Below are 17,066 nucleotides of genomic sequence, written 5' to 3' on the forward strand. Positions count from 1 at the left end.
GATTCCCAGCCGAACCTTACCAGTCACCACCCCATATTTCCCAACCCTCCTCCACAATGAGTTTTCCTCTCTCTCCATAAGCCAAATCTCCTTAGCCATTTCCCCATTAAGGCCCTATTGAAGATTATCACTCTTCTTAGCCCCAGCCCTCCCATCTCTTTTTACAAACCTTAACCCAATTCACCAAGTGAAATTTCTTTCCCCCTCAACTCCCTCCCCCATAGGAAATCTCTCTGAATCTTCTCAATTCTCTCAACCACTTTAGTTGGCATTTTCAATAAAGATAGATAATAGGTTGGTAAGCTTGAGAAAACACTAGAGTAAAATTATTCTCCCCCCACCCAACCAAGGATAAATATTTAGCTCTCCACCCATCCAAAGGTCTTCATCATGTGTGGCACAATGATTTGTGTGACAAGTTGGGCATGATTAACATCTATGCTCCAACTTGAGGGGGAGTGTTGAAATAAATTATTTATTTGTGTTAGGGTCTGTTTGGCTAGTTAAAGCATTTTTATTTTGGTTTTTTTATTTCTGTTATTGTACTCACTTACAGTAGGGGCACAAGGGTCTTTTCCCTTCTCATTTCTGTCGCCCTATATAATCTAATAAAAGCTGGCACCGCCAGCACTGTTCTATTGCTACAAACTTTTTCTTCTTCCTTTCTTCCGTCTCCTTTCTCTCTTCTCTACTTCCTCATATTTCAATCGGATTTATTGTCAAGATGACCTAAAGTGACTTTTATGGCTCCTGAGGACTCAGATACCTCTGGTGTATAGTCTATTTACAGTGGGGAGATTAATTTGAACTTCCTGATGGTTGTTATTCCCCTAGATGGACTTAACTATTTAGAGCGGTCGAAGGAGATTAAGTTGTAATATCATTGCAAGGGGAAAATTAGGGTATACCAATGGGAAGATTAAAGAACCTAGATCTGGAAGTGCAGAGCATGAAAAATGGAACCAGGAAAACAGCATTGTGATGTCGCGGCTGTTAGTGTCCATGCAAAGTGAGAAGGAATTTCATGTGGGCTGAGAATTTCATGTAGGTAGGGAGGCTGAGGATGGTGAAGTTGTTGAAACCAGACAAGGCCGTCATCATCTTGCAGGGGCATTATGCTAGAAGGCAGGCCGCCTACGCATCACCCTCGGCAGGAGGGGCAATAGAGTCCTCAGCGGCACCAAGAGCGATGGGGGCCTCAGCAGGAAGAGTTTCAACATCTAGAGGGACCTTCAACTTGCCCACCGGGAAATCCGAAGCCAACCTCAGCACCTCAAGCTTTGTATCCTCGATCCCTTCCAAGTAGGAGTCAGCCTCGTAGTCAGTGAGGCATCATTGGTACTCCACCAACGTCTTCCAAATGAGGATGGCGTCCTTCGCATTCGCCTCGGCCTTCGTCGCTCGCACCTAGGCTGCCACCACGGCCTCATCAAGATAGACGCGCTCGAGCTCGAACTTCTTCAAAGACTCCTAAAGCTCAACAATCTAAGCCTTATCCGCCTTCAGATTGTCCTCCAGCATCTTTCGGAGATGTTTCTTCTCGTCCAGAGACAAGAGGGCGGTGTCCCGGCTGCTCTCGGCCTCGGCGACCCGCACCACGAATCGCTCATTCTTCTCCTCGAACTTCTTTATGCGATCGAGGAGGAGCCCAACTCGGTCCCCCAAGCCGACGTAGTACCAGCAGACCTGCAACGAAAGCATCCCCATCAGCAAAGTTAACCAAAAAAAGCGAAAAAGACAACCAGCAAAGCGACGGAAGGAAAAACATACCTTGGCCAGGTGATCCAAACCATGGTCCCAGAGGGCGAGGGGGTTCCCGTTCATCAGGGCGAGACGATCCCCCTGAGGGATCATCCCCTTAACCAAAGCCTTGCCGACCCCCTCGGCATCAATAGAATCCCCCTCCCGAATGGACTACCGGGGGCGGAATAGTCATCATGTTTCAAGCTCCCCCTCTTCCGGGGCTCTGTTGAAGACGAAGGGGCAGATGATGGCCCAGTCATGGGCCCCTTTGCTGAAGGCCCCCTCGGTGCAACGACGGCCTCCCTTCCTCGCTCACCGCCCTCAATTGGGCGGTCTTTGTGCGCCAACCTCTTCCCCTGAGGGGGATGAGGTGCCTCAGCCAGCCTCTTCTGACCGGTCTCCTGCTACCAACTCCCCTCGGCCGGCCTCTTACCACAGTCAGCCCCTCCACTAGCTGTAGCTTGGGGCCGAGGTATCCTCTCGACGGGTAGGAAGCAGACTCCTTGGCGTCTGTCTCCCCGACATGCCCTCACCTAGAGCATTCTTCTTGGCCTAGGCCCTCTCCAACAACAGCCTCTTCGCGTAAATCGGCATCTCTGCAAGAAAGTGGAATGAGAGTCGATACCTCCAAGTAAAATGAAAGATCGACGTGTTAAGGGCCAACAGCAGGACTTCTCCTACAGAGGTGGGCAGGACTAAGCCCGGCGAAAACTAAGGGGAGCTCCTCCTCCACTAGAGGCTTGGCCCGGATCATCCCCAACACGAGAATGTGGGTCATCACGTCGGCTTCATCGTCACAAAGTAAGGGCATGGACTTCTCGGCGGTTAAGTGCATCTCCCCCCAGGCCGACCTAAATGACCAACCCTTAAGACAAGAAACGAAGAACTTGCTCTTCCAGTTGTGCACAAATGAAGGGTTGTCTACAGGCTTGCCCCTCTGAGGCTGAAAGTAATACATACTCGCCTTAGTAGGATGTGGCCTCGGCACGAACATGGCACGGAAGATCTTTTGAGTCAACTCTACGCCCTGAAGCTGAGCCACCACCAGCATGGCAAGGATAGTCCTAAGGGCACTAGGGGCTAATTGGCTAATTGTTATGCAGTACCACCTCAGCAGCTCAAGGATTAGAGGATGGAGGGGAAATCTAAAGCCAAACTCCAAGAAGTGCTGGTAAACACAAATTTCCCCCTCCTCCGGAGTCCACGGCCGATCACCAGTGTCAGGGACCCTAAGCCTATATGACCAAGGTATGTAGTACTTCCAACCCAAGGCCTTCACTTGCTCGAAGCCCAAGGTACTATCTAACTCCGAGCGAGGGAGACGACCAATCGTCACCCCTTGGGCGGCATATTAGCCACCGTCCTTGGGTTGGGCTCAAGATCTTCCTCCCCCTCTACCACCTCGGGGGATCCCTCGGCCTCCCTTGGCATCATCGATGCAGCGCTGTCACAGGGAGTCATCGCCCATTTGGCTGCACTCGGCGCCTACGGAGGCAGTCCTCTCCCTCAGCACCTCAACCTCAAGCCTCGGAGATGGGATCTCGGCCACCAAAGAGCCTCGAATGGGGCTGGCTGGTGATAGGGTGCGGTAGGAGCTCGCCCCCAAGGGGTTTGGGAGCTCATAGCATTCTGGGCCGGAGTCGGAATAAGACATGATGGCGGAGTGTTTACCTAGAGAAAACAAAGGCTAGAAAGTCCTAAGGAAGGCGGGAGAAAATGGTGGTGGGAGAAAACGCAACCAAGTCCCCTATTTAAAGGAAAATAGACGGTCCAGATCACTTCCGATCCAACGCCTACGCAGCGACCACCTTTATTGCCCTGTCTAGCGACTGACACATGTCGCTCACCTCAGGAAGACGAAACGATGCCAGGCGAGCCAACTGGTCTCCTCGTCGCGTCTACCGGTTTGACCAACGATGCCAAACCGAAAAACGCGTGACCCGGCCTGCCTGACTCCCGTCTCTCCTACGAGTGTGACGCCACAACCCATCGCGTACATGGCTCTGACCCGTCAGAGCGAAAACCCGTGTCGTGCACGGCATGCACCCGTTGCTGAAATCCATCTCCCTCACGGGCTACAAATCGCCAACAACGGGACCAGTTCGACACGTGGCTAAGTAGCAACCTCCTCCTCCAACTATCACTCCCTCGGCACTATATACCGAAGCCGACACCTCGCACGATATAACCTCGGAACCAGCAAGAGACAGGACAGGGAGCAAGGACCCTTCTTGACCGTACCCGTTACGAGCACTGAAGCCGAGGCCGAGGCCCCCAAACAGCCGAATTCTCTATGGTACCGATGCAACTGCAGGCCACGACATGCTCGTCCCCGACAAGCCGAAGCCGAGACCCTTATCCAAAAGGCCCAACAACGCCTCCTAGTACAATTAACGCACTCTTCGGCCAAAGCCGAGGTCCTCAAGCTCAGACCTCCACCACGACCTCAAGAGTGCGGGCAAATGATGTAGGCGCACATGGCTTTACCAAATAGCGGGCCTGCGCGTGTTAGACGGCGTCGCTCAAGGTGGGCCCAATCAGGGTGCATGTGGAACAGAGCCTGGCGTGCATTCCAGAACCAATGGCGTGACTGCACTTGGCGACCTCGGATGACCGCCCCCTCCCCCCCGGCGTACAGATCACATCCGGACCGTCCGAGCCCACCTACCTCCAAGCGGCCTCAAGTATAAATAGAAGGCAACCCTTTCAAGGTAAAGGACTGGAACTTGGACTTAAGAACAAGAACTTGAGAACTCTTAGCCTCCTTTGTGGCCTCGTCTAGGTGTTCACACCTCAGGCCTCGTCCACCTTGCACCGCACTTGCACTAACTTGACCGTCGAAGTCTCCACCTCGGGTACTCACCCGAGGCCTCTGACGCTCTCTTCTTTACTCCTCGCAAGACAAGCCTACCAGCCCTCAGCCAATCTAGGCCTCGGAACTACTCAGCCATACCTCGGCTCGGAAGCAAATTGATAGTGTTGCCCCTAGCCAATTCTAGGCAACAACAACTTACATGGCAACAAGGGGTTGGTAGACCGGCAAGGTAGAGGCAATTACACAAAAAAGGGCGAGCAAGCTTTTAGAAATTCAAAAGCTTTGCCAAAGATGGGAAGCCTTAGATGTGATCAACAAGGTAATACTTGGGCGCCTAACGGATCATATGCTTTAGCTGTAACAAATGCCATTAAAGCTCTTTCTTCAAACACACCTGAAGAGATAAAGAGGGCAGTCAACTCCTTTGGACCAAAGTCAAAGGAATTTAGGGGAGTTGAACCGTTCGGTCCATTAAAAATAAATAGGGCCCAATCTCTACCCAATCCAAGCCAGGCAAATATGAGTGGGCCCCATAATTCAAAATATGGGCTATCCAACTAACTAGGGGAGAAAACTCCTAGTGGGCCGACTGTTGTGGACCCATCTAAGGTGGGACAGGCAGAGCAAGATATTAGACTAATATATGGGTCGAAGCTTATCAGCCAATTAAAGGTACCCAAGACTAACTTAAAGGGTCATGTGACCAGGGGAGTGGCGTCGATAGATGTTAAGGATCATCTATTTTCTTCTTCTTCGAGAACAACAGCCCAAAATTCAGAGAAATCAAACTTTTCTCCTCCTGGAAGCTCACTACAATGGATTGCGTTGGCAAGATTAAATAGATTGTCACCGGAAAAGCACAACCCAAGGAGTATTAGGCGAAGTGAGTTAGAGGAGTTTAGGCAGGATGATCACTCTAAGGAGGAAGACTCCAGTGACACTGACTTAGACAATACAGTAAGCTTAGGGAGAATCGACCTGAGCAGCTCGAGGAATGTTTTTGAGGAAGATAGTTTGGGCACGGAATACTTTTTCAGGAGAACAAGGAAGCTGATTCACAAACAGTTGAGGGTGACGTTGTGAGAGTAATGGATCAGCCAGTGAAGACCACAGCTCTAGCTCAGGTGTTGCCTCCACTCGCAAGGGAAGTCAGTCCAGTAGCTCAGGAAAAATAGGATATGGTTTTGGAAGGGAAAGAGCCTAACACTTTGATTTGTAATGTAACACCAGAAAATGGGCAGCACCGGAAGACTAGTTTGGCTGTTAAAGTTGACAAGGTATTGAATCCTACGCAAGCTCTACAATGTGAATCCAATCTCAGGTAGCAGGTTTAGGCCTGCCTCCTTACGCTGGTTCCCTTCCCTCGGAAGATGTTCCCTTGGTCCTCAACAACACAAGTATTGTTGTCCATTCGTTTTTGCTTACTAATGTGCCTCCTGTGCTTGAAACAGATACTCTAGCATCCCGAGTGGAAGATCCAGATGGGGAGAAGAGTAGAGAAAATGGCAACTTTAGAGTGAGCTGAGAGAGGGAGAAGTGGCACCTAAAGAGAGACAGGAGGAGGAACTAGAGAAGATATGGGAGCATATCTATGCATTGCTAGAGTATAAAGAGAAGGAGGGAGTAGATCACAGGGAGCAAGCGGTTACTCCTCAAAAGAAGGACTGTGACAAAAGAGCTCTAATTTGGGGGAGGGGGGGAAGGTGGCCCAAGTCAGTGCATCAACCAGGAAGACCAAGGGTAATGCGAAAAGGAAAAAGAAGAAAAGGTCAGAAGTGGAGAGATTAATCTCAGATATTGAGGGTAACATCAAATTCAGTGGTAGAGGAGAAAGAAGAAAGGTTCTGCTATAGGGTGGAGTCTTTTGGGAAGGGTTTTCTAAAAGAAGTTTTTCAATGAAAATCATCAGCTAGAACGTGAGAGGTTTGGGGAGTGAAAGAAAGAAAAGGGCAATTAAAGACTTACTAAAAAGAGAGAAACCGGACATAGTGTTGTTACAGGAAACTAAGCTGGCAGAATTGGACAGAAGATGGGTCAGAAGTGTGTGGAGATCAAGAAGAGTTTGTTGGACTTCGGTTCCTTCTTGGGGAGCCTCTGGAGGTCTAGTTACTTTATGGAGGGAGGATGTTGTAGAATCAGTGGAGGAACTCATAGGGAGATTTTTTTGTGTCTTTAAAGTTCAGGAATGTGGGGGACAGTTTCACCTGGGTTCTAACCAATGTCTATCGTCCAAATACTTATAGAGAAAGAAATAAGATGTGGTAAAGAGTTGTATGGTATACGAGTTGTATGATATTCTTCAACAGATGAATATCACAATTTGTCAACCCATTAAATTGTTTTGTGACAACCAAACTGCAACACATATTGTCTCTAATGCAGTGTTTCATGAAAGAACTAAGCACATTGAAGTTGATTGTCATTTCGTGAGAAAGAAAGTGACAAGTGGAGAGGTTGTTACTCCCTATGTTAAATCTGAAGATCAAGTAGCTGATATTTTTACTAAAAGTGTGGGTCACTCAAGGATGGACTATATTTGTAACAAGCTGGAACTTTATGATATATATGCTCCAGCTTTAGGGGGAATGTCAGAATTGTTAGAAGTAGTTAACAGGGTCAGTATTGACTTTTTCATGTTACTCTTTCTCTCTTATATCTGTTGTATTTTTCCTAAGGGTATTGTAGTCATTTCATCCTTAGTAGAATGTTAATACAACCTGGGTCAACAGAAAGAAGAATAGAACAGATTTCTCCTTTCTAGTCTTCCCTCTTTTCTTCTCCTTTTTCTTCTCTTTCTCTTTCTTTCTTCTATTCTTTTCTTCACATTTTCTTACTTTATTAAAGTTGGAACATATTCAAAGAAGTGGAAAGAAGCATTCAAGCTGTGAAGCATTGTATCTTGACTAGGGTCATTCATTGGTTGAGAACTGTGGACTCCTTTCATTCTTTTTCTTTTGATGATATTTAGAGAAACTGGATAGCAGTGGCTAATAGTCATACGAGGAAGGACAGGATATCTGCAGCGTGGGTGCCTCCGTCTGAAGGTTGGGTAAAGCTGAATTTTGATAGTAGCAGCCAAGGAAATCCAAGCCCATCGGGGATAGGAGAAGTGCTGAGAGATAAGGACAGCAACATCTTAGCCTTGTTTTCAGGCCCCAAGGGAATAGGAGACTCTAATAGAGCTGAGATTTTAGCAGCTCTACAAGGTATTCAGATTGCAGAACAATTAGGAGTTCAAAATTTGGTAATTGAAGGAGACTCCAAAATTGTTGTGGGATGGCTGACAGATCCAGGCTGAGCTATATGGTGATACAAAGACTTATTGAGGAAAGCTAATTGGCTCACAAGAAGCCTAACTGTTACTTCTCTTTGGGTGGGAAGAATAGCAAATACCATAGCGGATGGGTTGGCTAAGCAAGGGGCTTCAAGAGAACATTTATTTTGGGCTGCACTATAATTTTATTTCTGTTTTATTCCTGTCTTAACCTGATGTAATACTTTGGTAGGAGAGGTAACAGCCTGTGCCTCTCCATGGGTTTCCTGTAATGCCTTAATTCTCTGGTTTAATAAAATTATCTTCATTCATTAAAAAATAAGTATATGTTGACGACATAGTGATCACTAGTGATTGGAAAACTGAAATTTAGAAGTTGAGAGAATTCCTTGCTACTCAGTTTGAGGTAAAAGATTTAGGCCCTTTATGGTATTTTCTTGGAATTGAAGTTGCTCATTCACAAAAAGGGATCTTCGTTTCTCAAAGAAAATACATCCTAGATCAATTGCAAGATTCAGGTAAGCTAGGGGTGAAACCAACTGATTCTCCTATTGATCCATACCATAAGTTAGGTGATTGTCAAGGTGAAACCATCAAGGATGTGAAGCAATTTCAAAAACTTGTGGGAAGAGTTTTGTATCTATCCATGACACGCCCAAATATTGCTTATGTTTTAGGGTTCTTAGCCGGTTAATGCATGTTCCCAAAGATACTCACATGGAAGCAGCTGAGAGGATCCTCAAATATCTTAAGAAATTTCCAAATGCTAGTTTGTTGTTCCAAAAGCATGGACATTTGAAGGTTGAGGTGTATACAGATGTTGATTGGGTTGGATCTATTGATGACAGAAAATCCACAGGTGGTTTTGACATTAGATGATAAAGTGTGAATTTTCTACTTCTAAAATTTAAGTGATTCTAATTTTCTTGATGGTGTTGGTTCCTACAAGCTTTGAGGCATTGATTCATAATAGTACTGAAGGTGTGACTCTTAAAGAAGCATTGTTGTTGGTACCTAGGTTAGCATTTTCTCTCTTCTTTGTAGATGCATCCAAAAAATGAAAAAAAAAAATGTGAATGTTTAGATGGACCTAGAGGTGTAAATCGGGTCGTGTCGAGCCTGGCCATGCTTGCTACCTCTAGGATACTTCAAAGGTCAAGCCCAGCATGGCCTATGGCACGAGCCTAGGTGATCTTGGGCTGGGCCGCATGCCGGGCCAGGCCATGAGAGGCATAATTTTTTTTTAATTTTTGAAAACAAATTATCTTAAAATTTATTTTATATGAATTTTGATGTGTACAATTGTTTACATATGAAATAATAAAATGAAATTAAAAAAATTACAGTACAATTGGAATAAAATAGTATAATAAAATTGAATATAAAAATGTATATATTAATACATTATATATTATAATTACATATAAATATGTATATAATTATATAATTATTATATATAATATATAATTATATATCATATATATGGGTTGTGCTGGGCCACGCCGGGCCAGGCCATGGGAGCCTGTGCTAGCATGGCCCATCTATAGCACATGGGCCATGCCAGGCACGACACGAAGGTATGAAAAAGTGATATGTTAAAATAGGAGTTAAGAGGAGGGTGGACTGGGATTAGGAAGGCTAGTTCTCAAGAATCAAGCTCTCTTAGGAAAATGGTTGTGGAGGTAGCCCTTAGAAAGGGAGAGGTTGTGACATGAAGTGATAGATAGTATACATGGCAAATTGGAAAATGGATGAGATGTTGGTGTATCGCGTCGAGCTACATTGGCAACTCCGCGGAAAGCAATCCAGAGTATCCTCCCTCAATTTCTCAATTATGTCAGGTATGATGTCAACTCTAGTAACTCTGTTTTATTTTGGGAAGACATTTGGGGGGGTACCTTTGCACTTAAGGACCGGTTCCCGTCCCTCTACTCCCTTTCCCTCTATAAGGAAAAAGCTCTCATTTTCTCCCAACACGTGCCTCACCCTCCTCCTTAAGTTGGGACTTTGGTTTTCATAGAGGCTTGAGGGATGAACTTAGTAGTGTTTCAGACCTGTTGTCTCTTCTTGGCAGTGTTTTTTTTTTACCCTCTTAGATTGGATGTGAGATTATGGTCCCCTCATCCAAAAGGTTACTTCACTTGTGCTTCCTTTTTTAAGGCCCTTTGCTCTTCCCCAGGACAATTGGGTTTTCCGACCAAGGAGATATGTCTAGGACCTATTCCACCTAAAATTATTATTTTCTGATGGGAGGTGTTTTATAGAAAGATCAATACCTTGGACTGCTTGTAGAAGAAAAGGCCTTTCATGTGTTTGTCCCCTAACTGGTGTGTACTTTGCAGAGCTAGTGATGAGGATTGCTCCCACTTACTTTTATCTTGTTCCTTTTCTATTGCTATTTGGAGTTGGATTTTTGCTTTGTTTGGGTGCAAGTGGAATCTAACCACAAACTTAAGTCAGTTGTTTGATCCTTCATTTTTTGTGTGCCCAACAAAAAAAGGAAGAACTATGTAGAGATGTATTAGAGCAGCTGCTTTGTGGACATCTGGGAAGAAAGAAATGCAAGGTCATTCAAAGAAAAGGAAAAAAGCACTGGATAGCGGTGGCTAATAGTCATACGAGGAAGCACAGGATATCTACAGTGTGGATGCCTCCATCTGAAGGTTGGGTAAAGCTGAATTTTGGTGGTAGCAGCTAGGGAAATCCAAGCCCATCAGGGATAGGAGAGGTGCTGAGAGATAAGGATAGCAACATCTTAGCCTTGTTTTGAGGCCCCGTGGGAATAGGAGACTCTAATAGAACTGAGACTTTAGCGGCTGTACAAGGTATTTAGATTGCAGAACAATTAGGAGTTCAGAATTTGGTTATTGAAGGAGACTCCAAAATTGTTGTGGGATGGCTGACAGATCCAGGCTCAGCTATATGGCGATACAAAGACTTATTGAGAAAAGTTAATTGGCTCACAAGGAGCATGACTGTTACCTCTCTTTGGGTGGGAAGAACAGCAAATACCTTGGCAGAAGGGTTGGCTAAGCAAGGGGCTTCAAGGGCACACTTATTTTGGGCTGCACTATAATTTTTATTTCTGTTTTATTCCTATTTTAACTTGATGTAATACTTTGGTAGGAGAGGTAAAAGCTTGTGCCTCTCCATGGGTTTCCTATAATGCCTTAATTCTCTGATTTAATAAAATTATCTTCATTCATCAAAAAAAAAAGTTGAAGTGGAGAGAAGAGCTAAGGACAGACCAACACAGATTGAAGTTAGGCTTGCAACTTGGGCAGGCTAGGGTTGGGCTTTTGTCAAATTTTTGAATGGACCTGGCCTGATAGCCCAAACTCAAAACAATGTAAAATGCTCACTCGGTCCAATCCAAGTTGCACTCCAGGCTGAAGAAGTAAGAAATTATTTAAGCGTCCATAATTTAATTTAACAATAAATATGGTCTGAACAGAATATGGAATGATAAAACAAGATTCTGTAGCCGACCCCATATAGTTGCGACAAGTCTTAGATGATGATCACCATCATGGATTACATTTCATTGTAAACTGCTTAAACCTTGGTTTTCTTCGGTGTATCTGTACAAGTACAATATGTCTGCGTGTTCTTAATTAAAGTGAGATCAAGTCCATGACGTATGAACTTGTGCAATTCAGCCTTTGGGCTTGTATACATAGATGTAAATCCATATAACCAGCGCCAACTAATGGCGGTTCTGTTGGTAGGATCTCTGCCTTAAAAGAAAAAGTTGGTAGGATCTCTAACTTGTTGGAGCGGAGACCTGGGATCAAATCCCGCAGCCACCACTCACCAGGGAAGGGGGAGGGCTACCCCCGTTGTGTAGCCCTGTGAAAAAATATATATAAATCAGTGAAACATGGGAAATTAGATATGGTATGGAAAGAGTTTTGACCAATCAAAAGCCACCCACCCATGAATTTTGATAAATAACACCATATTCCCTACCACGTTTATGATTCTTGTGCTTACGTATATAAGCACATAACGTTAAAAAGATCTACCCTGTACGCAAGCATAAATATATTATTAGAAACATAAGCACAAGTTCCTCACCAGGACTGAACTGCTCTCCTTTCAACAGGTTTACTGCTTTATACTCGTAACTCAATCCTTTTCACAACCAAACCAACAATCCAGCCAGGCAGCCACCAGAGGAAGATGGAGAGACGTAAACGGTATAAGGCAGAGTTTCAAGTAAAAATAATTTCAATCAATTAATAAATGAATCATTCAAAATTAGATTAGGCCGACCTTTCAAGTTCAGTGCGATGCGAGCGCGCCAAGAACACGAACTCCGCCAGTAAGAATAGAGTTTCAGCTTTGGCTGCTCTTTATCCGTACAATCGCTAGAATTTGCAGCCTGAGAAACACCATAACTTTAATGAGAGAGAGAGAGAGAGAGAGAGAGGAAGGGGGAGTGGAGAAAACAAAACACACCATGAGAAATTAGCACGAACAGACGATTTGCAATTGTCTCTAGACACTCCTGCGGAGCAAAAGCAGCCTAAGCAGGTGGAATGAGAGTTCAAGAGAGTCTTATTGGTAGACCGCAAATATTTTAAATTACCCCTGAGAGGAAATGAAATAAAATTTACCCGACTGTTTGAAAATCTTTTACACTATCCTCATCTATGTTTTGTTTCAAGGAACAGGTGGTGCTCAGCTCAAAATTTGCCGATTTTAGTGAGAAAGTGTTCGTTGCCTTTCACAGTTTGGGCAATCCTCGAGAGTTGTTATAGAAGAAATAGCAGAAGGTAATCTCGAGGAAGTCAGTAACCCGGATCCAATACGTTTTTTGGTGGATGGAGAAATTGACTTTTAGAGGAGGCTATAAACATCTACATGTTACAATGCGGGCTATACTTCCATCCCGATGATTTAAAAGAGGTAAAAAAAACTGAAAAAGTAAACCGTTACGTGTTGCACCCCAACTTTTATGTATTATTTGTGGGGTCGTGCTACTCCCGTCTGGTGTAGCCCTCTCGGTTTCTACGATAAAAAATAAACCGTTACTAATTTTCTCTATATTTTTTTAATTTAAAAAATAAAAGAAAAACTTAAAACTTATTTACAAAGTTTTGTCCTTGAGGAACTACTCTAAAAATGCAAAAAGGAAAAAACCTTTGCATTTTCAGAAGGAATGAAAAATAAGATACAGCCAAAAATCTATTCAGTCAAAAAAAAACTTATACTCATTGCATTTCATGTCTTTAATCTAATATTTTTTTCTTTTCAAATTTTATTGTACTGTAATGGCAATTTCCCTCCTCCATCGGGAATGAAGTTCCATCCTAGTTTATTCCAATTCTTATCTAAACCAAACGTATCTAGAGTTGTAAATCGGGTTGTGCCGCCTATGATTCGACATGACAATATGCGATCTATATCGGGCATGGCATGATGTAATGGGTCATGTCGGGCCTGGAGTTTCAAGTCCATGGGCCAACACGACATAGCATGATTGAGAGGGTCGTACTAGCACGCGGGATTCCAATTTCTATATATCTAAACCAAACGGACCTATAGCTGTAAATCGGATTGTGCCGCCTACGACCTGACACGACAATACGCGAGTCATGTCGTGCATGACATGATGGAATGGATCATGCTGGATTCCAATTCCAATCTAAACCAAACACCCCTAGAGTTGTAAATCAGTTCATGCTATCTACAACCCAACGCGATAATACGTGGTTCGTGTCGAGCACGGCATGATGGAATGGATCATGTCTGGCCTAAGGTTTTAGGTCCATAGTCCAACACGACATGGCATGATTGAACGGGCCGTGTGGCTCGCATGTCAGCACGACCCATATATAAATATATATTTATATCTATTATATACTATATATATGATAATTATATAATAATATATTATATATAACTTTATTTTCAATTTTATTATACTATTTTATTTAATTATTGTATATATAAACAATTGTATATGTCAAAAATCATATAAAATAAAAATTTAAACATTTTTTTTCATTTTTTTAAAATTGACCTTTCATAACTTGGCCTGGTCCATGGCCCGGCCTGGTCCAAAGCTTGGCCCATGGACCAGCTAGGCCCACGGCACGACAAGGGCCCGTGCAAGCTCGGCCATAGGCCATACTGAGCTGACCCCCCAAATTATCCCAAGGGAGGGTGGCACGGCCCGGGATGGCCCAAGATGGCATGTGGGCTAGCACAACATGGTTCGCACTTTGCATAGGCCGCACATAGGCTATGCCATGCCGGCCTAGTACAACCCATTTGATAGGGTCGAAATGGACCATAGGAATAGACCATTCCAAATCAAATTCCAACACCAATTCCATCTATGAACCAAACGGACCCTAAACAATTTAGGTAACGAACCTAAGATTTAAGTTATAAGTGGATTACAAAATTATATCGAGTCGGTGTAATAACTTTTTAACTTAGTAATACAGTTTAATTAATACCGTATGAGTTTATTACAGCATACACTAATTCATTTGTATTTTTATAAGTTGAAGCTTTAGGTAACAAGCCTAAAATTTTATGTGGACTACAAAATTATATCAAGTTGTTGCAATAACCTATCACCTTTTGTCAAGTTGGTTTTATTAGCTAATATATACGGTCTGATTAATACCGTATAAATTTCTTATTAGGATGCATAATAACCCATTTGTACTTTTGTGAAATTTGAAGAGCTCCTCAACGCCAAAGCTCGACAGACATGTAAGTTTGAAAAATATTGAATAAATAAGCAACGGTAATATACCTCCCGCCCGTTACTTTTTTGTATGTCACTTAAACCATCTACGTATTACAACGTTTATGGAAGTACAGCTTCATTGTAACATGCAGATGTGTAGCCCATCCGGTCTCAACTGTTTATAATTGACCAACTCTAGTCTTACTATTATAATGCTGTCGCATTTCCCCAACAGGTAATTGCATGTGACTGTTTTAATTTTTTAAAACCCAATTTTGCCCTTTCCTCAAATACCAAAACTAAAACATCCCAAACCTAAGAAGCAAGAGGAAGAAGAGAATGGAAGGCGTAGACATAATCAAACCTTCTTCAGCATATCAGAAGGCCGTTACCATGTAAAGAACATTCCTTGTATCATCATGTTCTCAAATCATTCTAAACCTTCTTCAGCATATCCCCCCATCTTCCCCTCATTGTCACTGAACGTAGTGTGAGAAACAACACCTGATGATGCTTTTACACAAACCTCTACTTAATTAATCAAAAGACCTCTACCCGTTTCTTATCTTTTCTTCCTCTGAATTCTAAAATGCTTGGCATATTAAAGGACTAGCGACATCTAAAGTTGGTTGATTAAATCTTGGAGGTGATCAAAGACTATGAAGTTAAATTTTGTTCAGTGAGAAGGAATTTGAACCTTGATTAAAGACATCTTGATATGTTGTTGACCAACTCCAACACCTGAAGCCAAATTACAATAACAACAAAAACCCCAAGAAAATTCCAAGGGAGAAAAAAGCATGATAAAATGAGTCAAATGGAGTTTAATTTAACCTTCACTGAAATTAAAAACATCTTGTGTATTGAAAATTCAACGAAAAAAATGATAAAATTAAATGGATTATATTTGCTTTTAAGAGTGACCCACGGATAAATTTTAAAGTTCAGAAGAAATTTTAAATAAGATGTCTGAATTGGTTCAAAAGAAGGGAGAGGAAAAACAGAAGCCATTAAGATTACCTAGTTGTTTGCAGCTCAATACCATTTCTTGGGAGCTGAATATGATGAGTATGCTGCTACAAATGCTAGTGGAGATGCATTTTGCTGCTATGGTACTCTAATTTTGATGGCGCTTTTGCTCTCAAGGCATGTGTTGATTATCAATGCTGATGGGGAAGATGATGCCTCTGAATTCTGCTCTCTTTTCCTGCTTCGGGCTGTTGGGTTTCTTATTCCATCTTATATAATGGCCTGGCCTTATTTTGCAGCACCGAAGGCAAAGTCAAAAGCAGCAGTAAAATAAAAACAGAGAGTTCAAAAGAACGACATAAAAGATCGATGAATGGAGAAACAAAACTTGTTAAGTGAACTATAGAAAGATTGTCAATGGGTTTACAGAAAGAAATAACTTACATGAATGAGAGCATTCAAAGCATTGGCAATGGCCATGTTGGTCATGTTAGCTGATATTTTGTTCTTCTGGCAGAGGGTTTGGAGATCCTTCCATGAAAGAGAATGGAAATCCATAATAAACGGAGAGTCTGAGTAGGAGGAGGAGAACTTGGGGGTTCATTTTTATGTTACGTAATATAAATTGTCAAAAAAAAACTTAAGGATACTTTAAGGTAATATGTAAATAGTAGGGGTACAATTAGTCCATTTTCTAATATGCAGGGGTAGTTTAAACCTGTGGGGGGGGCAGAACCTTAAAAGAAACTAGTCGGCTATAAAGCTTGTGAAGCCAGGTCATGCTGATTGAGTCCGCACCTGAGTCAAGATCAGAACTTAAAGAAATTCAAATACTCAGAGATTAAGATTCAGAAAGAAGTCATTTTGGGTTTTCAACAAGAAGTGGTAATGGTTGATTGCGTCCAACACCAACCATGCACTTCCTCACCATTGGAGCCTATACAAGTATTCTCCCATCCGCCTATTGTTAGTTCTTCTTTTTTTGTGGTTGTGCCACTTAATTTGTTGAGGATGAAAACAAAAAAGAGAATGTATAAGTTGGGTGGTGACCTCTGTCAAAATCAAAATCATGCGACTGCTATAAAATCAAAACCAAGTAAGATCATCGGGTGTTATAATAGATTGATAAATCGAAAAAAAAAAAACTGGGTTTAAAAAGGTTACTTGTTTTCCAAATATCTCCTTGGTGCTGATAGAGTATTTAGAATACGAGCATAATGTCATAGGGTGACATAATGGGTTGCTTGACTAAGATTCTCCTAGCCAATTCTGCATGTTTCTAGGCTATTCTGGAGCGTTCTAGGGTGTTCTTAAGTGTTCTCCATGTTTCTAGAAAGGGCTGGATATTGGTGGAATTCTTTAGAACTTTGTGGAACAATCCGGGTTTGTGTGGAATGCCCTAGAGGGGTTGGGAGTAATCTAGACTTACTCTAGAGTGTTCTTGTATCTTATGGAATGGACATCCCCTAGAAAAGTGTAGAAAGTAGAATGTTTTAAATGTGCTTCTAGATGATGCCAAGTGTAAATAGTTCTAGAGGATTCCTTGAGGGTTATTG

The 17,066-nt window shown here is 42.9% G+C and overlaps 1 protein-coding gene and 1 long non-coding RNA gene across 13 annotated transcripts in view; both read right to left on the reverse strand.

Annotated features, from left to right (window-relative positions):
- LOC104593872 (glutathione S-transferase zeta class-like) overlaps positions 1-12,665 on the reverse strand; it is a 98,283-nt gene extending 85,618 nt beyond the window's left edge. For 10 of the 12 annotated variants that reach the window (XM_010253919.3, XM_088887111.1, XM_019197157.2 and 7 more), the window contains exons 1-3: positions 12,294-12,445; positions 12,108-12,216; positions 11,910-11,966 (exon numbers count right to left, since the gene is read on the reverse strand). In XM_010253919.3, the coding sequence (XP_010252221.1) occupies positions 11,910-11,966; positions 12,108-12,216; positions 12,294-12,296 (169 nt within the window). In that variant the 5' untranslated portion in view covers positions 12,297-12,445. The other 2 variants (XM_088887113.1, XM_088887112.1) reach the window with 2 other exon arrangements.
- Positions 12,666-13,952: 1,287 nt separating this feature from the next.
- On the reverse strand, positions 13,953-16,759 carry LOC148791925 (uncharacterized). Its single transcript, XR_016075938.1, has 3 exons — positions 15,955-16,759; positions 15,562-15,792; positions 13,953-15,282 (listed from the first exon to the last, which is right to left on the reverse strand). It is a non-coding gene; the product is annotated as an uncharacterized LOC148791925 (long non-coding RNA).
- Between the last annotated feature and the right edge of the window lie 307 nt (positions 16,760-17,066).

This window comes from Nelumbo nucifera, chromosome 5, assembly GCF_055504915.1.
Source record: "Nelumbo nucifera cultivar China Antique chromosome 5, China Antique-T2T, whole genome shotgun sequence".
Lineage (NCBI taxonomy): Eukaryota > Viridiplantae > Streptophyta > Magnoliopsida > Proteales > Nelumbonaceae > Nelumbo > Nelumbo nucifera.